Source organism: Xiphias gladius, chromosome 5 (assembly GCF_016859285.1).
Source record: "Xiphias gladius isolate SHS-SW01 ecotype Sanya breed wild chromosome 5, ASM1685928v1, whole genome shotgun sequence".
Lineage (NCBI taxonomy): Eukaryota > Metazoa > Chordata > Actinopteri > Istiophoriformes > Xiphiidae > Xiphias > Xiphias gladius.
Window position 1 is genome coordinate 12,259,575 of NC_053404.1, and position 26,088 is coordinate 12,285,662.

A 26,088-nucleotide genomic window follows, 5' to 3' on the forward strand; every position below is an offset into this window, starting at 1 on the left:
CATGGGAAATAATCAGATGGATCAGTTCAGTGACAGTAGGGATCTCTTCCTGCCTGTCTGTGGTGAGTTAGACCCATCACTCTCCTTCTGTCTATTTCTCAGCTCTTAAACTCTAATGGTCAAACTTCTGTCCCTTTGTTTGTGCTCCTTCCTGCCTCACTGGACACTGATGGGGGTGAATACTGAACGTAGTACACAGATTACCCAGGAGGAGGGAGAAATATTGTCACTCCTTACTCCGGGAGCCAAGACATCAATGTGGATTTGACAACACCTTTCAAAAAGTACAGAACTAACTAGTTGACAAAAGCTGTTAAAGAAAAAACAGAGAATCTATCCAATCAGAACATCAGAGAGTTATAGAAAACCTGAGAACTCAATAACATTACGTGTATCTATTACATTAAGACCTGATTTCTCCTATAAAATTAGAATTTTCTGTACAGAGCTATATGAACAAAGCAAACTGACTTGCTACCTTCTCATAAACAGCGGTGTTAGGAAAAGGCACGCATCATTTCAACCACCATATGGCAGGAAATTGTGGTCGTGCTCCATTTTGGTTTAGAAAAAATAGAATAATTCTCATCGTTATTTCACAAAAAACATAAAATCCTTTGTGTGTGGCAACTTAAATTAGATTATCTTCCACAGACATTTGGTAGATTTATGTGTAAATCTAACAGCGATATAAAAGGCCCAAAGTGGTAAATTTGGATCCCTATTCCCACAGATAATCAAATTTGAGGTCCATTGATAACTGGCATTAAGGTGCTTTACAGCATTATGCCAGCCATATAATATGAAAAAGTAAAAGTCAAATTCTCATTTACATTGTTCGTGAGATTCTGGTAGATGTAATACTGTTTTGCCTCATATTAAAGATATAATATTTGAAAAATACAAGTAATTTCTGCCTTTACACTTACAAACTCCCATAGGCAGAAAATAAAGTGCCACAATTTCTTGGCCTGCATAGATTGCAGTATGCGGTATTGCACATTCCACAACTCTCTGTGAGAACAAAAAAACATGATAATAATTATAAGAAAAAAGAAAGAATACAATAAACCAAACAACAAAGAATTCACCCAAGTACTTCCTGTCAGTACCATTCTGGTTTGTGTGGCTTTCGCAAACACACTACTACTACACTCAGCCAAGTGTCATGCTGTACAAACAATAAACAAATATTCCAGCAATAAAATTGGAATCAAAGGCAACATACAATAGATATTTTCAGTCAGTGTAAAACAAAATTGATAAACAAGATGAGAACAAGAAACTCCTTTGGGTTTAAGTTTGACTGAAAACAGTTTTCTTCACAATAAAACACAACAAATTACATTCCAAGACACTACAGATATACAAAATAAAGATGCCTTTAACTTGTCAGCAGGATCGGATAAACTTGCAGTAGTATGGAACAAGTGTCAACAATGACATCAGGCGCTGAGGATAGGACAATGAACACAATGCAGGTAAACAAACCATAAGGAAAACAAAAAAAACATAAATACTTTGATAGTACATGTTATTACCGTATATGTTGTTATGCAGCTGAGATAGATGAAAGCTTGTCAGTGGGCTTGATTTGGTCCATTGATATCACAAGGAATATTGTCATTTTTTGTGGTAGTCTATCCCTTTTGAATTGCCCAAATAGATAATTATAGTGTAAAGCATATATGTATATAATAATGACCAGATCTACTGTGCTAAATTAATAAATAGTCTTAACTCTGTTTTATGGAATCTCACTTACCTACTGTAGAATTTTTCTACAACCAATTTACACCTACTTATTTGATATTTTATTCTTAAAACTACTTTTGGATGTATATATCTGATGTCTGAGTGAGTAAATAAGATTTTTCTCTGATTTGGATGCAATCAAAAGGCTGAACAAGGAGTAAAATCTCTTAAACCTTGTCCTAACTTCTGAAACCGCATGATAAATATTTTCAATAATGGTAGTATTTGACAACTCCTGTCCTTACTGGTTACATAGATATGTATTTGGCAACTACAAGTGTTTGCGCTTTAGAGGAATCAAGGTGTTTTTATTCTTCTCTCCCACGTTAATTAATTCAAAGACTGAACATTGGATGCTCAAACTGAAAGTTCAACAGTCATCATGAAAACCAAAAGCAATAATGTCAACGTTACAGTTTCATACACCATTTTTCACACAAAAAAAACATTACAGGTTCGTCATGGGAACACTTTGCATTTCCACAAAAGGTAATGATATGTTTTTTTTATAGGTCGCTACAATGCAACACCGGTCTGAGGGGTCTTGATTCAACCCATCCTCCCTGTTATTTTCACATTACAAATGTTTGTACCTTCAGTGACAGTTTTCCTTTGCCATCCTGTGCATTGTCATTGCCTTAGATGTCCTAGTATTTATTGTGGAGTGCTTTCAGCAAACTAAGCACCGTAAAATATCTGTCATTTTTAAATGCATGCTTTTTACAGATAAGTCCCTCTGTGCATTTCCTTCTTTTGCTAGAAAAAAGACACTGTCATTATGTACATTGGGAGGACCAAAATTAGTTGATGCAATCCCTTTGTTTTTAAAGAGCCTCCTCTTTGAGCCCACTGTTAGTCCCAAAGTCTTTCTTGAATCTGCATGACATACGGCAGTTTCATTTTCAGCAATATACAGCAACACAAGTGAAAGGGACTTGTCATGCCATGCAAAAATATCTTTCACTACAACTACACCCTTATCTTTCCGTGCTGTCTCTCCCACACACCAGGCTGAGATTGCTGTGGGTCTATTGTCCCTAAAAGCTTCCCTTACAGTCACATGCTGGTTTCACAGGTTGGAGAAAGGCTGCCATCCCCGGGTATCAGGTGGATATCGGATGTAAACATGTGGTTCTCTACTTTGTGTTCACTTTGGTTGCTTTCAGCCTTGACCTCCTCGCCTGCCCCCACCACATCTTGGGTGCAATTTTGTGCTGCTGTCTTGGGTGATAAGGGCGCAACTGCAGCACCTGCCAACTCCATCAGATGCTTCTCTTCATTGTTCTCTGTGGATTGATCTTCATCACCTTGTGGGGTGTCTACCACCAGCCTCTTAGGGGATGAGGAGTAGGTCTTCTCTGTGACGGGGACCAGCTCCTCTGAACTGGGGATGAGTGGTGACATCTCTCCCTCCGGGGATTCATCTTCTAGGATGCTGGAGCTGATGTCTCCAGGAGAGGTAGTGCTGGGCGGTGTTAGCGGGCCTTCAGCAGAGGTTTTGGTGAGGTTGACCTTTAACCCCTTTATTTTAAGAGGGTTATTCCCTCTTGGAGAGCTCTGGATATTCTCCACAGCACTGTTAAAGCTCTCCCCTTCTTCTATATGGAGCTCCGATCCATTACCTGGGTTGACGGATCCATAGAGGCTATCTTTGAGTATGATGCCAGGAGAGCTCTGGTCATCACTGGCCCTCAGTTGGCTAAGATCAAGAGGTGGTGGCGCTCTGGGGTGTCTAATTTGACACGGCCCAGCGTCTTCCTCACCTGCGTTGGAGCCTTGTTCTCTAAAGTCCGCTGAGCAGCTGGCAAAGTTATCTGGTGAGGAGCATTGGACTTCCTTCATCTCAAGCTCCACCTCCTCTTTTAATGTAAATTCAGGGCTGCAAGATTTTTTCGGTGAGACAGGGGCAGTCATGGTTGTGCTTAGAGTGCTCATGGAGCTTGTGGTGTTGAGGTTAGTGAATGACTGTGACTTGGTCATCTGGTTGTACATCTCCTCCAGTTTCTGAACATTAAGGTGCTGTGGGGTTCTGTGTGTCTGTTGCGGACTTCCAGTCGTGCTGATGGTTATATGATGAGGAGAGCTTTGCGGCAGAGACTCTGAGTTTCTTTTATCAGGGGATTTTAGGTTGATTTCGGAGGTGGCGTGCCTGGTTGAGCCACCCAAGCGGCTAGGTGACAGGTGGTTCTCAAGGGAGGGTTTGTCCTCTCCTTTCTCTACCACCACATCCATCAGTTCCATGCTGCGAGCAAAGGCATCTTTTAGATTCATTGACACAATGCTGCCATTCCTCTTGGCTCTCTCCAGTGCCTCCCTCCTCTTGATGGCCTTCTCCTGCCTCTTCTGCTCCTTATAGAACTCAGAGAAGTTGTTGACAATAATAGGGATTGGTAGGGCAATTACCAGCACTCCTGCAATGCAGCAGAGCCCACCCACAATCTTTCCAAGCAAAGTCTGTGGGTATATGTCACCATAGCCCACTGTGGTCATTGTAATGGTTGCCCACCAGAATGAGGCAGGGATACTGGTGAATTTGGTGGCATCTTCATCTTTCTCAGCAAAGAACACCAAGCTGGAAAATATCATGATGCCCATGGCAAGAAATAGAATAAGCAGCCCAAGTTCATTGTAGCTCCTCCTCAGAGTAAAACCTAGAGACTGGAGCCCAGTGGAGTGCCTGGCTAACTTGAGAATCCTCAGTATTCTCATGATCCTGAATATTTGCACCACCCGGCGCACATTTTGAAACTGTAGCACACTCTTGTTGGATTCCGTTAGGAAGATTGTGACATAATAGGGCAGAATGGCCAGCAAGTCAATGACATTCAGTGGGCCTTTAAAGAACTTCCATTTATTAGGAGAGGAGAGGAAGCGAAGGAGGTACTCCATGGTGAACCAGGCAATACATACTGCTTCCACATGGGCCAGCTGGGGGTTGTCATTGGCCTGGCCAAACTCGTCTGTGACCTGGAGTTCTGGTAAGGTGTTGAGAGACAAAGCAATGGTGGAGAGGACAATGAAGAGGATTGATATGATGGCTAGAATCTGAAAAGAGAGCACAGGAAGGAATACATATTAGTAGTCCTAAAACATATTAATAGGATACCAAAAAATGTATCCATGTTCATGTGAAAAACTTTCATTGTCATTATTAATACACTGAAATAAAGGATAAATATTCAGAGTTGATATAAAGGTATGCTATAAAGGCATGAGCCAGAATGACCAAAAAAAAAGAGGTTTCAAAATGAGTAATTCAATCTTTAAATGAATGCAGCATTGCAGGAGAGATTTTTAAATGGGAATTTAAACAAGGGAAAGTAAGTGGGCCAGAAATCTATTCTGGAAATACTGTAAAAGAGTGTGTTTGATCTCCTCTACAATAGATAAAAGGATAAAAAGATTTTGGCTCCACCTGTTGGCAACAGTCTAAAATCCCCTCTCTCTGTCTGAAAATAGAATTTATTGCTTTCAGTATACAGAGAAAAGTAACTGCACAAAATTTTTTGAAAACTATTGTCTGTTCAATGGAAATACTATGCTTTGGTATTGTTTCCTGTGCCTTCTGTTGAGTAAAAGGATGGGTAAGAACATCCTGCATAAACCTATGCATGAGGCTGCTTTTCAACTGTAGCTCTTTACCTTGACCAGGATTTATTGACCTTGGTAGATTAAATCTGTCCTTAGATGATTTGACTAATGTGTACTGACTGATGATGCATGTAGAAAATGAGAGTGTGTGAGCAATATGTGGTGAGAAAAAGAGTATGTTTGAATATCAAATCATGTTATGTGATGAATATATGTGCCTTGCTGGTCGTGAGTGAGAAGTAATACATGGGTCACTCATCATTTGTCCCTTTACTCTGCTTCGACAGTACCTCTACATATTTGATCTCTTCGCCTGCATTACACTAGAACCACAGAAATAGTAACTCCATACAATGCTTCTGGGATTAGTTGATCGAACCCAGACAGGTGAAAATTCTCTGTCCTGCACTTTAAAGTACTGCAGCATAACCTCAACAATGAACTGAAATCCAGTGTGGGGGAAAAAATCAGCATTCTTTTTTGTGAAGGCCTCTATGGCCTGAGCAATATAAACCTATTAAAATCTAATGAACAAAGATTGAAGAGTCTCAGTCAAGAAAGGAAAACCATGCACGCTGAATACTAATCACAAACCACATTAAGTTGCAGAACACACTGATAATTTTACAAAAAATTATACAGTGCAGTCCTGAGACACTCACTGTATCTCCTTTGTGACTTCATTAATTTAGCAAATACCACATATTAGTGATTATCATGTAGGGATGGAGCTCAAGGATTTTGCAGTGTTCGGGGGTCAGCCATTTCTATAGTCTATCCATTAGCCTGTAGATAGTGCTGACACACAGTAAGAAAAAAGTGGCTAATAGGCTAGTGACATTGCCTGAAACAGACAAACATAAATGTAGGTAAGAAAATGCTTTTAAAGAAAGGAAACTCCTAATATTAAGTGAGGAAGGCAGAGAAAAAACAAGAGACAGAGAGGGAAATTGAGACAACCATGGCTCAGCAGAGGAAGTGTTATCACTAAATGAATGCTGGTGCTGATTAGGGTTAAACCTATTAGCAGCTAAGTGAGGCAACCTGGGTGGGCCTGGCACTGAGTTGAAAGACTGTGGAGTCACAGTAAGGATTGACTCCATACCCCTGAACTTTTTGGCAAGCTCATTGAGGTTCTCCCCCCTGTTGCCAAGTTACTCTATCAGAGAACCTTTGCTTGTGTCCCTGTTGCTGAACACCTTGGCACCAAGTCACTCCAGATGTAGAAGAGTATATTAGAGCATGAGATAATGATTTTGCTCAGTTTATACGCTTACTGGTGGTAAATTGCATTGCTTATGCAGCTGATTTTTCAGATACACTACAAGAATATGTATGATTTATATGGAAATATAGACAAAAGGTAATTCATTCTTTAGGGGTCAACTATTCTTTATTTAGATTCACATTAACTGCCTCAGAGGAGACAGATAATCTACTGTTCCAGACTTTGTAGCAAGAGAACCCTTTAAAACTACACTATGAACAGCTGATTGAATGGATGTGTGGGCTCGCGTATAAAACACACACACACACACACACACACAGACAGAGAGAGAGAAAGTGATTAATGTTTTCACTGATCCATAGTAATGCAATCTCACCTTCCTACAAACCCATGTGCCCTTTGCTCATGGACAACAGCAAATGGCATTTGAGCCTGTGGATGAGCAATCCTGAGGTGGGTTGCATTAACCCACTGTAATTAAGTGAGAGTAGTTAGGAAGATCAGTTGCTAGGACTCAGTCATCTTTGCCCCTGATTTGCATGTGTGGAGGCATTAAGTATAGCATCAAATGCTGTGCGTGGGGGGTTAAAGAACGGAAACATGCACAGCCATGCCAGCTAACCTGGAAGTGACCCAGTGAAGGAAAGCTAACAAGGAGAGGAAATTAAACAACATATTTCACTGAACTGTACACGTTCTAATCTCTGGAAGTATTCTTTGAACAGGAGGTCAAAGAGAAGGAAGAATGTGATTAAAATGTCACTAGTACCCTGATCAATTTACTAAACTAATAAATTCTACATATATATATAAGCTATAGAGCAACAGTTTGCTGCAATTTCTTTGGGATATTTGAAAAGGTCTTTTCTTTTGTCTTCATGAAAAGCAAATTTAAAAAAAATTGTTCCACAAATTGCTGAATTTCAATATAAATAGCTAAATTAAATGCCTAATTATCAGCCAAATGGAAGTTGTCATACGTCAGATATGATTTGTATTTAAGAATTGCCTCAAATAAAGTTGAAGATGACATAGGTTTTGCTGTATATGAAACCACTTTCTCTCACCTTTCTCTATCTTTCTCTCTCCCTGTCCCTGTTCCTGTGAAGGTTTTGACCTCAGGATGCCTCAGTCAGGTCATGGTCAGGCCAGTCATGAGATTTGATTGGCTTAGACGGGAGGGTAATGTCTTCAGATGATTAGGCTGTGTGTGACATGCTTTAGTAGTCCGTGGCTGTTTCTGGCTCTTTTACTATTGAAGCAGCTATATATTACTATATATAGCTGCTTCACTTTGAGATTTACAATCAGATGAAAGATAGATTGAAAAGAGAGAATTATTGAATGCCACATGACTTTTCTTTTTATACAGTTCTTTGAGGATTTCCTTTAATACTTTTTTCTTTAATCCTAAATTACAAAGCACATTATGAAAAAATGAATCACCTGACAAATGTCCTCACAAAAACAAAAAACAGCTGAATTACTCAAGGGATAACTTAAAAAATAGTGCCAGTGAAGGTTTAGGCAGCAGTTCAGGTGAATATCTTTCTATCAAGGGAGCAAATGTGCTTCAGCCACAAACTCTCACACCCCCACCTCACAATTTCTTTCCACAGCTCTTATAAGGGTAGTATTAGATCCTCTGGGAGACCCGGGCAGGAAGAGTGAGGTTGATCCAGAGGAGAAAAGACGCAGCGGCCACTGAGTTAAGAGCTCTCTTGAGCCTCTCTTGATTTCCATTTTCAGCCACCTGTCATCTCAACTACTACTCTTGAAATTGCGAGACTGGCGTTTCCGCATCCACTGGCCATTCCCACAGGAAGCAGTCAGTAGGGGCACAAACTTCTCTCTAAATATCCTGTCATCCGTGACAGCCCTGTGGTCGGAGAGTTACACACCGCTTTTTGCATCAACTACTCTCCCTGCATCCCCTCATTCCTTGCTTTGAGGGAAGGAAGATGCTGTGGGGAAGAAAAATAATCTGCACCACACCAGTGGCCCATCTGCCAGCTTGGGGGAGGCTATTGATTGTGTACACATCACATTATTGACACTGAGCTAGGCCCAGCGAGCCCCTATTGATCTTACTGCTCTGAGCTCTTATGGACCGTGATCCACGTCAGAGTTCCCCACTGACCCCCCACCTCCTCACACTTGCGTCATCAATTTCTGTGCTGGACCAATTGAGCTTTTCCTCAGGTATGATAATTTTTAGCTGTGGAATAAATCCAGGTGATTATGGCTATGGTAATGTGGGTTGATCCCAGGACTTGTGTGGTCTTTCATCTTCTAGGACTGTATCTCTTTAGTGTGATGACCCCATAATATCATACATAGAATATAATTGTCGGGTGTCACATGGTTACACAGCTTTGTGCAAGTATTAAAACAAAGTGTATTTTGTTAATTTAATAAATATCTGTACTATTTGTATGTGTACCATTGGGCAATTTTCCTTCATTATTTAGCCCAATGGCAGTAATAGATTTTGGAGGATCTAAATGGCAAGGTCGGACTCCTAAATGTGCACACATTGTGTTATTGAGCCATTAAGAGCAGTTAATGATGGCACCAAGCAAATATGGCATTATTAAGGAACCTGGCTCAGATACTTAAAGAGATGTATAAAGCATGGAAACTTAGGTTATGAGTTGAATACATGTACCTTTAGAAAGACTCAACATTAATCAACAAAGGAGGAGAGACTTCTTCCCTCCCACTCTGTCAAGATTCTGCTGGTTGAGTGCCTTTTCTGTGGCCAGTTTCCAAAAACTTTGCAGCTCGCGAAACGCAGAGAGGGATTGTGATATTTGGTTGCTGTCCACTGTTTTGTCCCACAGCTCCTCAAAGGTTCAGAGAGGTTTGGAGGAATGCCACAGTCATTATGACATGGGCCTCAATTCTAAAGCCGGTGGACAAGATAAATGGGTTCATAAAGCACGGGAAACAAAAATGACAAAACTGAATCAGCTGAATTCCTTGAAACTGGTACAATATGTATTGCAATTGAAACATGTCCCAAAGCTTTTTTTTCTACAACTTTGCAACAAAATTAGATAAAAGGGATCACTCCAGTGTCCATCTGGTTAACTATCTCCCCAACTCCAGTGGGGGTTTATTGCATAATAATGAAGGCTTATTAATTCAAGAAAAAATATTGAGCTGTCCATCTACCTTTGACAGCCCTCAGTGCATTCAATAATAGCAGTGGATATAACCCTTTTGTCATGCCATAACGCAGAATCGCCATACTGTGTCACTTACAATTTAATTTGTCATCAGTCAGTGAGACAATATTGTATAATGTATTCCTCCGTGCTTGGCAGCCTTTGTCAGAAGTATTGGCATGATGTGATTAAAGTCACAATTTCTGGGTCAATCTCAGTGATGTACCTTCATAATCAGTGTGAGAGACAAACTCTCACACTGATTGATTTTTTTTATGTAAAGCACAAAGCCTTGGTGTCACACCCATAAGAGACGCAGAATTCTTTCTCACTTTCATATAATCTTTGCTGGGGGCATGCAGTAGCAGGTGTCCTGAGGGTTTCAGCCATTGCTATATGCTGAGGGTGTGAGGTTCACCCAGCAGCACAGAAACTGGTTGGATGATCTGACAGTGTATAAGAGGAACCTTAATCAATAACCAATTCTTAAAAAATATATAAATAATATAATTTATCTATATTATTGAGGAATGTCTGACTGTACAATATTTTCTTTGATCTCTTCACCAAACTTCATTGTGTTCTCTTTTCTTCCCATTCTTGTGCATGTGCTTCTTACAATCCCCTCCCTAAAGCCCTTTCACTCCTTTCCAGGCTTCATTTATACTGGAGTGATATTTGTTTGTGTGTTAATTTCTTTTTTTTTTTAATATGAAATATTTATAGAGTACGTTCATCTGTCAGACCTGTAGTTGCACAAACATGCCCGCACAGAATAGGCAACACAGCTGCGTGTGTGTGTCAGCATGTGGCACAGTTAATTACAGGTCAGAGGAGTTTGGGCAGAATGACGCACCCATAATTAGCAGATTGAAATATCATACATAGAATATAATGTCTTAGCTGACACATTGTACTGACAATTCCCCTTTTGGTGTTTGTTCAAATGACACATTACCAGAATTCCACACCGTTGCTAATTCATTGTAACAATAAAATTGGAAGGGAAATGTGCCAGTGTATGAATCCCTAGGAGTCCTGAGAACTGGCAAACAGCATAAAAAAGTCTGACTTCATTTGTGATGCTAGAGTTTCATTGTGGTGATAAGAGAGGAGACATAATACCCAAAATTTGAGGTTTTCAAGAGAAGAATGGTACTTATAGAATGTGCAAAAAAGATGAATTTTCAAAAGTAGTAAAACTGGAGTCACATGGGACTGAATTAAACATGAAAGGCAAGTTGAAAAGTTCAGCATAATCAATACAATGCACTGTTTGTCCTGTCAAATCTACACCAGCTGAACATCTCTACCTTGTCAAATAAATGTTGAAAAGTCCAGCTAAAGCAATGGTTATCAATCATTTCCTGGACAGAAGAGGGAGAAGATGGATTTCACAGTTATTCTTAAAACAATGCGTCTTCAACTTTACAAAGAAGTTACAAAAAGAAGGCTTCTCATCACTATACAAATAAAAACATAAAACACAACCCTTCCAAACCCTTAAGTATATATCTTACTACTTTATTCATCTTATGCAAAATATACAGTGGGTCTCTACATTTTAATTTAAAAAAAAAAAATACTGAACAAATCCAGTTGAATACTATTAGTTTGATGTTTTTTTCCATCTAAGTTCATAAGCTAATAAACTAAATATTCCTCTATATTAATGATTAAACAGGAAAGCCAGTTACGTCTGAGTGACATTCAGCAGTGCTCACCAGTGTAGCTTTTTTAGGCCACAATGCAACACAACAGCACTCAGGTAAACTTAAACATTTATCAATGAGCTGCCACACAATAAATTCACAGTCACAGTCACAACGGCAGTGCTTCAAATGCTAAACTTTACATCGCAAGCTAGCAAGGCCATTTCTGGACTCAACCTTGAGAGAAATCCAGTCACTCTCCTTCTCAATCAAGTATATTGACAAATTTATTTAAAGCACTAATAGGGTCCTTGAGCCATCCACTGACTGAAATAGATACGTAATGCTTGGTCCATCCTACTGTATGTCCTGTAACATAGCCCTCTGTGTTTGTTATCAGATTTCTACACCCAGGATAGTCTTCAGGACAGATATGATTGCAGTTCAACAATACTTCATTAGTGCATTAAAAAAAGATATCCCACAGTGTGGTGATGCTATTTCTGTGGATGACTCAGCAGTTTTGCGAATTAAGCGTTGGATATAAAAGTGGTTTCCCACTGAGACCAAGCCTCCTTCCGGAGGAAGGGCAGTGAGGAATGTCATGCACACTGCGCCACAAAGCATTTAATGCAAAGAACAAACTGAGATTTAAGACAAGTCTTGTTTAGTCTTAGTGAGATCAACACTTTAAGCTCTTTTCACTTTTGGCAAACTTCTAATCAGACAAATCTTTGTCGCATTCTTTACCTGGCCCTCTCTGTCCTTCCTCTGTAATGTGTCCATCATTATTGCCCTCTTAGCCAACCTGCAGCCAATCAGGGCTTGTGACTTTCACAACGCAAATGTCAGGGAAGAATAGAGAGAGAGGGAATTACAGGCAGACTCTTTGGTGCAGCGGAGATCAGGTTGTACTAAATCTACAAGATAGACACAGAGCTGTATTTTCCTATTACACCATCAAAATTCCAAAGATCCAGGAGCAAAATTCATTTATGAAATAAAACTGTTTTCTAATAACTTTAAAACCTGCAAAAGACAAAAAACAAACAACAAACAAAAGACACTACTCCTAGTGAGAGAAAATCCAATAAAACATATTGCTATGTAAGAACTTGCCACGAGGTATGAGACAGCCAGAACTGAAGGTTTGCTTGTTTCTATGCCTTTGTCTTCTGTTAACTGCATTGACTGCTTTGGCAATGTCTTACCATGACAATGAATCTTTCTAATGATGAACTACATATATGTATTTACATTAGAAACCAATCTAAACAATATCTGTCCTCCATGTCCTCTTACTGGCATTAGATATAGTGGTGGACGTGGAAAAAGTCTGTGTGCCTTTGCATATGTTTCTGTGTGTATGTGTTTCTGTATTTATGTGTGTGTGTTTCTGGGGAGAACAAGCCTTCAGCCCTCATGGTGTAACAAAATTATTAACCTATATGCCTCTGACATCCCCGCGAGAGACGAGAACAGCAGGCAGACCAGATATACAGCCAGTAACCTCCAAATCACTCACACACTGATGTACATGTACACACACGAGGGCTTTTCCAGTATGCACATATATAACAAAATTATACGTCTACACACATGCTTGTCATAATATACCTACATATGCAAAAGATTAATCTTTTAAAAAGGATTAAAAGTCATAATACCGAAGTAAAACTACATAAGATAACTTGCTTGTGTTTTGAGTAATTTTCAGCTGGGCACACATGAAGACACACACCTCTGTGGGAACACTGGGGTGTGTGTCTTCATGTGTGACAGAGATAGAGCCGGAGAGACCAGTCAAAACAACTGAGTATAATTACTGCTAAGTGTGCTAGCCCCTGCGCCTGAGTAACGATCACTGTGTTAATCACCCGGCTAAGGCACCATAATCAACACTTCCTCTAGCCACAGACTAGAGGAAGGAAGGAGAAACAAACATGCACCCATGAACCTTGTAACAGTTAATATTCATGATGCGCGGAATGCTGCAAATAGCTTGCAGAGCGCTTGGCTGCTCCAGAGCTCCCCTGCATGTATGCCGATAACAACATGGGAAGGATCTTCTACAATCTCCCTGCACCCCTCTACCCGTGAGTCTCCGGATAACATCATCCATCTCAGCTTGGAGGCTGAGGGAGGATAGGAAGATGGGGTAGAAGTAGTGGAGATGCATATGTGTGTGTGGTGCTTTCTAGATATTAACTCATAATAACAATTACCCTCCTATCACCTCTCCTTGGTGCTTTCCCTTCACAGAGGAGACCAGAAAAACATCACAGGAACAAATCTTCCCTCTTCCCTTCACCTCCCACACATATAGTGAATGCACACAGGCGAATGCATATACAAACACACACAAACAAACACATACACACACACACACACACACACACACACACACACACACACACACACACACACACACACACACACACACACACACACACACACACACACACACACACAAAAACACTAATACATACAGTATGAACGCATCTTGCGCTTTCAGAATCCTTTTTCTGTCTGACACACACTGTCACATTCAGCTGCACTCAGGCTGCTATACTTCTTGGCATGTTGGCACTACATCATCACATGAAAAAGAGGACCCCCCCTCCTCCTCCTCGCCACCTATCTGTTATCCTCAATGACTATGCGTCACCTTGCTGTCTGAGTCAAACTATGTAACCATGGAGATGTCTCCCAGCACTTCTAATGCAAGTCGAGCAGAAAGTAGCTTTATGACTTAACATTGTTTTTTCTGTGATGCAGAACCTTACAATTCAGCTGAGTGATTCACAGAAGCCCTTTGAGCAGTGGGATGATGGAGGCAGATTTTAGGGTAAAGAGAGGTTACTTGGCACTTTGGAATGAGATAACATTTCCCATGTAGGGGAAACTTTTGTTTAAAGTGACTTACAGTGCTACAAGTAGGAACTGTGTAGGATGTCACAAGCTGAAGAGAACCCCAGCATTACCCCAGATGTCCTCAAATACATTAGAGGGGGCAGTACTTGAGTCAGTGAGAATTGACTCAAGTGCTTGTGCCCACAAGAGGGAGCTCTTCCTCCCTCTGAAGATGAATTCAACTAGTGAAAATGTCTTTTTGTGAATTTGTGATTTCCTTTTTTTTCTTTCTTTGCAAAGAGGTCGATTGGAGGTCGAGGGAAAACCCCAGTTTCAAGATATGTTTTGATGAGCAAAGGAGGAGTTGGGATAATCCCTTGGCTATTCCCTCTATTCTTCACGCAGAGAATGAAAAACACACACTTTCTCTCCTGCTCCAGTCACCTTCTCTGTCTCTCCCTTGGGACTGCAGGTAGGCCAGTGGTCACCAACGAGCAGCTAATCCTAATCAAGTATAAAGAGTAAAGAATAAAGCACAGCCCTGAGTCCTGAGTGGCACCCCCTTTCATTTATTTTCCCCACGACATCATCATCCAGCATCCACCCCAGCACCATCACTCCAAAATGTGGACCGTTTGCTTTGGCTTCAGATGTGCACATTGTGTCAATCTCAATTGCACCTCTAACAAAGTCTCTCTCAAGTTATGTGCTGGCGGTGCAAAACTCTCAGTCATGGCTTGGCTGATTTATTGTTATTCAGCTTCACTTTCAAGGACATACCTGTGCTGCCATCACTGTCTGTCCTTAATGCTTCATTCACACTTATTCCATACAAACACAAAATCACAGACACACACATATGCACACACATGTATTCCCTGAGTTTTTTGTATATCTTTTTCTGTCTCTCCTCTGGGAAACTGGGTTGGATATGAACCAAACTCTGTTCTCGAGAAACACAACCAAATGTCAACATCGTTCGCTCTCTAATGAGATTCGTCCTGATGATTCATTCATGAATATATTCATGAGTGAGACTGATGCAGGAGGAGAAACAAGACAGGCACAAGAGCAGCCAAGTAAATGAAGAATCAAACAATAGACAAGCAAGACTTACAAACTTAAAACAAGCCAATTAGAATAAAAAAAAAATTAATAAATACAAAAAGACACAAAAACCCCATCTTTTGATGAAATTGTGTCATCCTGCTACATGTGAAGTGATGATTCTGAGCCTCTACATGACTGTGGTTGCTTCTCGCAACTAACTTGTTCTATACACCATCTCAGTTCTATTCTATACCAATTTCAGTTGGGTTTTCTTGATCCCAATTACCAAACAATATTTTGATATTGCTGTCTGCTGCTTGGGAAAGGGAGAAGTTTAGCGTCCTTGGTGTCAGCAACATATTGACGCTTGTCTGAAAGGCAGCCATCATCACAGGAAAAACTTTAACATTAGATATATTGTGCCTTTGAAATCTTATTTTGCTACTGAAAGTTTATAAAATCGCACATATACATGTACAAACACACACTGCACCTAGGAGTTTTAATAAAGCCATGGATCTGCTAAGTGATTTCAGGAATTATAATAACCAAGGCAACCCCTTACACAGAGCAAAACATGCTGCTCTTTCCCTCACAATGTGCCGTGATGTTTACTTTACAAATGGCTCATGCTGGATCATGCTCAGTGGTCGTAAGCAACAAAAGAACAGCCAGCACACCACAATAGAAATTTGACTTTGAAAAAAAAAAAGCAATATGAATGACTGAGCAATTTAGCTGAGTGCTGTTTCATGGCAGAGGCAAGTAGGGAGCACTGATAAGGGAACTGTAATAACATACAAAATTTCACAGTCTTTGTTCCACAGCAAATGAGAGTGATGATCACCAGGCTTGGGAGCGGTGCTGGGTGACTGTTTCCATGGCAGTAGAATGAGGTATGCCTGTGTGTATGTGTGTGTACATGTGAGTGGGTGGTGGCATCGTGTGTAGGTTGGGGTGGAAGCTGGGGTATTATCGATAGGTTGTCTGTCCTTGAGAAGGCCAGATTGGGACGCCCCCACTCTTCACGGGAGATTTCCTTTAATTAATCTAAATGAGGACACACTTGCAATTCACACAGGCACACACAGGCACACACACACACACACACACACACACACACACACGCACACACGCACACACACACACACACACACACACACACACACACACACACACACACACACACACACACACACACAGACACATGCACAGATGACTGCAAGTAATCATCACTACAGCACTGAGGGAGAGGATGAAAGTGTAGTACTGTGAGAACAAGTTTTATAGACTTTACAGCAGTGCTAGCAGCTTGTTCAGGCTGTACATCAGTGCTTTGGGCTAAATATTAAAATCAGCATGCTACTCACAATGACACTTCTAACATGCAGGTCTTTAGCAAGTAATATATACAAGGTCCACCATTTAATGGCAGTAGTTTTACAGGTATTTAGTCACAAACCACAGATGTGGACAAATATTTTTTTGACCTGGGATGCAATACGAAACGTCAGTGAATCACCGAAATACAAGAAGATACATCTTCTGAGATCCGTGAATGTCTGTCCGAAATGTCAACCCAATGGCAGCCCAACCAGTGTTGCAGCTAGCATGGTTAAACAAGCTATCCTTCAAAACATGTCAAAGCAGGTGTCTCATGATGAAAACGTCTTTTTTTCACCACCCTCACTACATACTTGACTTTAATGGAGTGATTTGTCTGTTTTGAATTTCTCATTTTGAAATTACTTTTCTGTGTTTGTGTATCTGTATAAGGGTTTTTGTCGCTTTTATTGGGATATCAGTGAGATGTGTGTCAGTGTGGCCATCCGGGTTATGGCCCAGTCAGATCAGGTAATAAGCACAGCTGTGTTGGGGAAGGTATAGGATTAACAAATCTGTGTGTATAAGACGATAAGCTCCCACAACATTTCCACAAACACCAAGGGTGTTTCCATGCAGGAGGGGGGAAGCAGCGGAAAATAAAAGGCTAGGTGTACTATCAGATTATTTGTCTATTAACCCTCATGTAAGGGAAAGAGTGAGTAACTGCTTACAACCCATTTTATATCCTTACTAAAGATAGACTTCAAATCCTATTACAATTATCCTGAATCGTCCTCAGATTGAAAGGTACGAATGCCCCTGCAGATTCAACAACCAAAACCACAGGTCCCTGCAGGACGCTGAGGAGGAGTGAAAGGAGAGCCTCCGGTGTTGCACCAATACACTGATGGGGATTTCCCAAAACTTTAGATGTGTCTTTTGCTCAACATGGGTTAAGTACACTGCTTCACAGTTATTGAAGGTGGGAGAGGAGAGAATTGTAGGGTTGAACATACATACGTTATGCCCTGGGGCTGATTCACTTGCAGATGCACGTGAAAAATTCACATGTGGGGGTATGAAGTGGTTTAGTGAGAAGAGATGCTGCCCACATGTTGGTAAGCATCTGTGCTTCTGAATATGCAAGACATCAAATCCCAACCAGCTCTGACCATGACCCTTGAACTCCTGTGTAGGGAAGTACTGGCAGTATTAGTACCAATAGTATCTCTGGTGTCTCTCATGGGCTGTGCAGTAATAAATCAAGATGAAATCACCTAACTGTCTACAATACAGGTCTATAAACTGAGCAGACGAGATCAGTAACTTGTACATGCATACTAATGTTCTGAAGCCCATTAATCAAGAAAATCAACAGCAATGTGGACCATCGATTATGCCTAATTTTTCATCAAATATTTCAATCATTTCACTATTTTCTGACATTTTGTAGACTAAACAATTAATCAATCAGATAAAACACAGAAAGCAGAATCAATAATGAAACCACCTGTTAGTTGCAGCCCTATTACAGTAATGGATTTATTTCTCACTGCAAATCAAATGTGATTGAATTGACAACGCAGGGCAGAATGTAGGATAAAACTGTGTAAATAATGCAAAATAGTACAGAAAAAGAGTAAATAGTAGGAGGATGGGTGGCATATTGTGCTCATACCCAAATCCAATGAAGAGTGAACACACAATTCAACCTTTAGACACTGACATTCCTGTGGGTTTAATCCTATTACTGAGAGAACTCCTGTGCTAATTTAGTGTACTGTGAAGTATATCATCTGTGAGACAAAGATTACATTAACTTAGGAAATAACATTTGTTGCACAGTTCTGTCAGTGACTCAAGATCATGCTCAATAGACAGGACAGAGATATACAGAAAAGAGACAACACTGCCTGTAGCTGATGCTGAGAAAATAAGAGCAGCCAGCTCCACTCAAGCTACTTCTAATGCTGCCAGGCAGCTCCTGAAAACCTAATACTATCAGGAATCAGTATGACCCTGGCACTGACCCAAAATGGCCTTATAAGTATGGCAGGCCAGGGTGTCTCCTACTTTCAGATCATCAGGGTTACAGAGGAGATCTTCTTTGTTGCTGTAAAACTCTTGAAACCGTCTCAAGATTCTGTGAATCTGCAGTTGTTGCAAGTGTGTGTCACTGCTTTTAGTTAATAAATTTCAAAACATGTCACCAGATAGTCAGAGATCTGCTAACATGCTTTTTTTTAATGTTGTGTGATGTCATTGTAAGCATGCACAAATCACTTTCAGTTGATAATATATTTTGTTGATGTAACAGTGCACTGCCAGGGTCTTAAGTGTCAATTAATCATTTTTATTACAAAGACTAATAAAAAGCAAACACTGCCACCTTGTAGGGGACTATTACATTTTTAAAAATCTAATAATTCCTATGTACCACAGAGAGAAAACACCATAAAACAGGCTTATGTGGAATCAGGGGTAACTCATATCTTGATTAAGAGCATTTCTTCTTTGGCTTGTGTAAAGGTTCTAGAATAAAAGCATTCTCTGGTGACCTAATCTTCCCTTTTAAATCTATAAGCATCTTTGCAACAGTCCATCACAAACAGCCATATAGGTTATTCCAAATGGTCCAAAGAGGTCCAGTCAAATTGAGTCTGATGTATACAGAAGGTGTTGTGTTGCTGTGCTAAGCATTTTGATTTTTCAGATGTTGCCCGTAACTTACGTTATAAAACAGTGATTTCTTTGTATGGTTTGTTTCTGATTTAACTTGGATAACAACAGCTACCAGACATATTTTTAAAATATAAATATATTTAAGATATTGTACTGTAATAAGAGACGCAAGGGCACTGTGAAAGCAGAGTTAGTCATTCTTTTAAGAGGCAGAAATCCTTGTGCTCTCAGGAAAAGTTTAATGGTTAAGCTTAGTATGTATAATTTATAACTGTGGGTTGAGTTCTTACTGAGCATGTGAAAAAGTTGGAAATTATTAGCAAGAGTTTTCAAACTTTCAAGCTTGCAGTAATTGGCCTGCTTTTAGAACTTTTATTTTTCACTTATTTGCCCCAGCTCTGCAAATCTACACAACACTTCATACTGTGATGCGACCTTAGCTGGAGAAGCTCAGGATCAAAATAATTAGCCATTTCTCTGCTTGTGTCACTGCTCCTATTCTTTTTTTCCGCTGTGTTAGCTCATCTACGTAACAGCAGGTAAACAATTTATTACAGTTACCCCCCCTAAGCTCTTCATCTTCCTAATTTAAGCCAGGATACAAGAACAATTCCACTCTGTCTCACCCTGCCAGTGATGCAGATCGAGCTAACACCTAACATAGTGATTTTTCACTAAGCAAACAAACATAACCACTCCTCACAACACTTAGCTTTACATGACTGATGCACTTGGGGCAAGTCTTAGGAAACGGTAGGTTCTCTCTTTCACAGACACACACACACAGACACACACAACCTGAATAATGTACAATATAATGAGAGTAAACCTCTGCCCCTGGCTTACAAGGCTGAATACATTCACATTTTATTATGAGAAATAGCATGGTGAAAGAACTCCCAAATGATTGCAGTCATAATACCATAACAAATATTGTTACAGGATATTTGTAATAGGATCCTATGTTCTTTAAATCTGACTTCCTTGCACAGTACTTAAAGTATGTAAGGTAAAGCTGACTATATCAACAGGATCATATGGGAATATAAATATGTATTTATATTGTACTGTGTATATTGCTGTAAATCAGTCAGCTCTTAGTGACTGACCCATTAACAACCAGTACTAATGAGCAGCATTACAAGCCTCTTATCTCTGGTGTTGAACTCCGTTTGCTGTTTGGCTTCAGTTAAACTACAAAATAAATGCTACTACATACTCTCAGAAAACCCCACAATCAATGTCAGATACTGATTTTTTTTCATTAAGTCCAGTTACAAGACCTCCCAGCATGCCGCTTTAACACTTAAAATTCCCTTTGAAATCCCCATCATAATCAATGGGGATTGATTTGTATAGAAACGTGGTTTATTAATGTTTTTAGGACAGTGGAATGAAAGCTAAGGTGTACTGCTCGAACTAGTGGTCCAATGAGTCAGATTTCTTTTTGTTCCACAAATCACAGTTTAATCCCTCATTGCGTAAAGCAAACAAATCATTCCTTTGTTTCTCTCAGTTTGTGTATACACACCATCTTTCTCTCCACTGAAGAAGAAACACCGGCTAGACTGTGACATGACACCAGTGTAACACAAATAACATTGACTGCACTTGTAAAGATGATACTCCTGTAGGGACGGTGAATGCCTGTGTACTGGTGTATATGTGTGTGTGTATGTGTGTGTGTGTGTGTGTGTGTGTGTGTGTGTGTGTGTGTGTGTGTGTGTGTGTGTGTGTGTGTGTGTGTGTGTGTGTGCAACACGTCTTTGGTTTAAAAGCCTTCCTGTGCAGCTGAGTGATGATGTCATTGCTGGCATCAGTGGTTCCTGCTTGACAAACAGGAACAGTGGATCCCATGGCTGCCAGCGCTTGTGGCTAAATTAGGCTTGGGGACAGCAAACCACTCCTTGATGTCACTAGGGGTCTGAATAACATTTGCCACATGAACAGCAGTGGCTTTAACCTTGGCACCCAGATTACATTGCATTCCATCTATGCATTCTCCCTGAACTATCCCCTCGCTTTCTCTGTCTCATTCAACTCTCATGCTACAACCTCACAACCTTTTCTCCTTCTTTTCCTCCACTGTGGAGCTCTTCCTGTCTTGACACAAGGTGGCAATAGACCTGAAGATTACCCAGTTTACTTTTTTCCCCACCAGGATATTCCACTCTGTATTAGTACTACTTTCTAGGGTATCCTTAAACCACAGATACTTAACAATCCACTCATTTTTTTAGACAGTTTCAGTTAAATAATAACCCCCCACCCCCCCACCCCCCCCCAACACATAATGTTGATGGTCTCTGCTCCAGTTGTAAAAAAAAACCAAAACATTTAAAATAATCTTAACAAGAACAACTGGCAGCAACACTGTCAGAAGGCAAATGAGAATCAAATTACCACACACTATGATTTTATCTCCCGACTATCAGCACCAGCTGGCACAGACTGGAACAGACTTGATCCAACTTTGATCAGTCAAGATGCCCAAAGCATATCTATAAAAAGCTTAATATAGTTACGCTTTGAGTATAACCCAATAGGCGTTCCCCGATTAAGACTGATGGTTGCCTCCTCTGCTCTGCCTCTTCTCCTTCCACTTTTCCTCCTGATTCATCTCCTCATTTCAGTCCAACTCCTAACAGCAGTGTCTTGCATCCAACTAACACATCATCAGTTGTGAGTGACTGACTGGATGAATAATCAACACAGTGTGACACAGTCCTTGCTTTCTCTGACGTCTGTTCAGGACATGAAAAGAGAAAAGTTGCTGAAGCCATCTGCAGGAGGATTGAGAGTAATCCTGCCCGACAAGCAAACACTCGAACGATACTGTGTTGCACAGTCAAGTTTGTTAATGTGAACAAGGCAGATACTGATGATAAGATGTGGCACCACTCATATGCTGCATATGCGGAGCATGTGGCTTCACTGAGGGCTGCTGGGTAAACAAGCAATACTCTTTTTTTCATGTCTGTGCAATGATGTGTGAGGCTAGGCTGGGAAATGAGGCAAGCCAGAGAATGTAGAACATGTGGACGCCTTTGGGGCAAATGGGATTGCAGCATTTTAGGTACTTGAATAACTATGTCCTGCATGTGGGTGCAGAAATACACATGCAAGCATGCACACACACCGAACACCATAAATATGCTGAAACATTCATTTCTTCTACTCTATTCTTTCTAAATAGCTAATTTACTCCATTCCTCCTTTTATATAATGATTGTGAAGTTAACCCTTGGTACCTTTACAGGACCAGACTCCGATTATCAGACACAAATGACCAATTAAAATGGAATGTATAACACAGATTGGCGAAGCATTACTTACTCAATAATCAATCTCTTTCAATTATTAATTTGAGAAAGAACACATACAGCTTTCTCTCTTTGTATCCCAAGTGTACCATTACTATGGCCTTAATGGATACTCCTTCTCTGTAAGGAAATGTTAGAAATACCCTCGACTGTCTATATCTTTATTTGGAGCTGCCTGTTGTGGGTCAGCATTTTGGGCAGGTGGGCTATTTACGGGAGTGTAAATGTTCAAAGACTGTGAGGCTGTGAAAGGTGGATGGCAGATCAGGAGGATGGTGGAGGGACTAACACACAAACTGACGATTAGCTGTTTACTGAAAAATTGCAATAGAGAAATATTTGAAAAGGATACGTGAAAGTTTGAATTTCATTTATTTCTTCGGTGGGTTTTCATGAGTGACTGATTTATGAATGAAGAATGGAAATAATCCTCAAAGAGAGTAAATCATTTCTAATCTCTTCAATGCCTCTGTGAACAAAATAAAAAGATGAAGAATGAAATACAGATAAGGGTGGGAAATCAGAAAGTATCAAGAGAGTGAATCAGAAAGATGTGAGAAAAGAGAACAGACGGGAAGAAAAGAGAACGTGTCACGTGTATGACTGACTGAGAAAATGAGTATAAATATCCTTGGCCACTCCTTCTTTCATGACTTATGAGCTGCACACACACGAACACATTGACAAAAATAGGCCCTACTTTTTAAGCAATTTTTCCAGTCTCTCATTTTAGATTAATCTCCTTTGTAAATTCCAGGGATTTCAGCTACATGACCAAATATTATAAGAGATCTGTACAGGCGTGGAAGTTTGGATGCATTACCATACTGGGCGGCTTGCATATGTGCACGCGGTCACGTACACAATTGTGTGTGTGTGTATGTGTGTGCGTGTGTGTGTGATCTTTTGAAGGAGTGGGAAGTCACACATTACCACAAAATACTGCAGTTGTGAGCACATGCGGGAGGAACACGGAATCTCCCCCAGAGTCTGTGCCGCATCCATTCCATATTTGGTGCTTCAGAGTATCGCTGTCAGTCAAGCCAAGTTTCAAAGTACAGTGTGTACATCCAATGGACCTTGGATAAAAAATCTTTCCAAATAATGTCTAGTGTTTGTTTTACCCTGCATGGACTGCCTGAAGGTTGGCATTTACGGTATCAGCACTACTCTGATGTGCCAGATGTTGTTGTCCAGAGAAAAGTATATTAAATTGACTTTGACTTTGCCTAAACTTTCTGCTACTCGGACTGGTGCTAGGTGTCTATCTCACAACAACAAAGTCAGCTCAAATAAACCATAATAACCCTTGTGTGACATTAAACCGCCCTCAGCATTAAATAAGAGGCCAGTCCAAGCGTGCTGGCCCTCCTGAAAGAGCCACTGTCCTCCTAGCTGCTTAAAGTATGCTGCAGGTATCCTGTAGCCTGATCAGAAACAAATAGAATTCCTGGTATCTACTTTATGATCTAAACTCCCTAAGACACACACTGTCTCTCTCAATGTTTTTCTCGTCAGAGCAAAATGCAGAGTGTAGGACCACAAGTTAGTATCTGTATTTGTGCATGTGTGTATTTGTGTGTGTATATTGCAGTTCCTCCTGCCTGCTGCTCTCTCCACTGATTTGCAGCAGCGTTAGTGGGGCCTCCTACTCACCTTCCTCATCATCAGTTGCATCCTAACTCGTCTAAAGTAGTATGTCCTGTGAGCGAGCCCATTACCGATGCCAACATTTTGCCACTGTAGGCCTTCACAGGGGATGTTTGGAGGATTGAGAGTAACTTGACATCAGGGGAACTGTTCCATTTTTAGATACTTGCATAGTCACAGGCCAATGCTGCTCCTCGGGATGTACTGAGTGAACTATCATTTCACATGGGGATACACCTATATAGACTGGAACTGAAACCACAACAGGAAATTCAGACTGTTCTCACACAACAGCAATGAAAACCATCCAGAGTTGGTGAGCTCTTGTTGCTGTGGGTTATAAAAGCTTGTTAGATGGAAAACATGAAATGAAAAGGGGAACCTGTATAGTGCTGCAGCAAGAGGAGGACAGATCCCGACATAGACTTATTGCCTCTCCAGTGATGCATGGAGCAGTAAGGCCCAGGGAACCACCTCTTAACTTCCCTCAAGCCTAAATAAAGACAAAAAGAAATCAACTCCATATGACCTCACTACTGTTAACTCCCATCCTCTACTCCTCCTTCCTCCCAGCAACGAGGAGAAGAGCCATTGTTTTCCTCCCTCTTCCCCCATGCCTGTCATTGTTTGCGCTTACAAAAAGGTCTTGGTGATGGAGAGATTGCTGCCTTTCATTTTTCTAGCCCACTGCATAACTTACAGTGAAGCTGTAATTAGTCTCAAGAACAAATTCGTTGGTGCTAATAAGGCTGCAGCCTGTGGCGCTAGCAAACACAACATGGCTACACACAGAGTGGAGGGACCAGATGTAGCTACTGCTGGCTGAAGAATTGGTAGGCTGGGAGGCAATGCAGTTTTTAGCCCTGCTAGCAGTGTTGCTCTAACGATGGCAATGTCAGCCTGTTAGACTGAAATGTTACAACAACTATTGGAGGGGTTGCCATGACATTTTTATGTAAGCATGGTAGTATTGTCATTGTGAATATGATAGCCTGCTTACATGCATTTAGCTCAAAGCACCGCTGTGCTTAAGTGCAGTCTCACAGAGCAGCTAGCATTGTCGTAGACTCTCATTCTTGTTATGAGAACACCTTCTTTCTCACATGACAAGACAAAAAATCTGCAGCAGCCTCTACTAGTCACAGTGGTTTTACAAAGGTCTTATCATAACATACTGTCAGGATCTGTATTCATTTCCTGTTTTATTTTGAAGTTGGTTCTGTTGTGTTACTGTTTGTTTTACTTCCTGGTTTTTCCCGCCTGTGTTGACTACTGTCTCCAACTTAATGTCTTTCACCTGTGTATGGTTTTCTGTGTATTTAAACCCTGCCTCATTTCTCATGCGTTGCCAGATTGTCTTGGTTACCATTGTGTTCAAGCGCTCTCGCATTTAGCCCCGATTTTGATTCACTGTGTATGATCTGTTTTTCCGGTATTTTTGTGACCATCGATTCTGCTGGTTCCTGATCTGCCTTGTTGCCTGGTTTAAATGACTACTGGTATTTTGACCTCTGCTACGTCTCTCGGATTAAAGATTTGGATTTTGGACATTGTACTTCGGCCTCTCTCTCTCTCTCTCTCGCACTTGGGTCCACACACACCTGTCCTTACACATACATGTGGTGGTAATGTAGCCAGAATTGAATGAGTGATGAAAGATGTGGATGTGGCAAGAAAGCATTACAGAATTATCTAGTGTGATATATTGGATATCCCATGGGAATTTCTCATAAAAAGCAAGTGAGAATAAAAAATAATAATGGTGCTATGCAGATGAAGTATGTATATGGTTGACTTAGTTGATTTAA

The 26,088-nt window shown here is 40.6% G+C and overlaps 1 protein-coding gene across 2 annotated transcripts in view; it reads right to left on the reverse strand.

Annotated features, from left to right (window-relative positions):
• Positions 1–2,617: 2,617 nt before the first annotated feature.
• kcnb2b (potassium voltage-gated channel subfamily B member 2b) overlaps positions 2,618–26,088 on the reverse strand; it is an 83,840-nt gene continuing 60,369 nt past the window's right edge. For both annotated transcript variants that reach the window (XM_040127466.1, XM_040127467.1), the window contains one exon: positions 2,618–4,800. In XM_040127466.1, the coding sequence (XP_039983400.1) occupies positions 2,812–4,800 (1,989 nt within the window). In that variant the 3' untranslated portion in view covers positions 2,618–2,811. The remainder of the gene's footprint in view (positions 4,801–26,088) is intronic.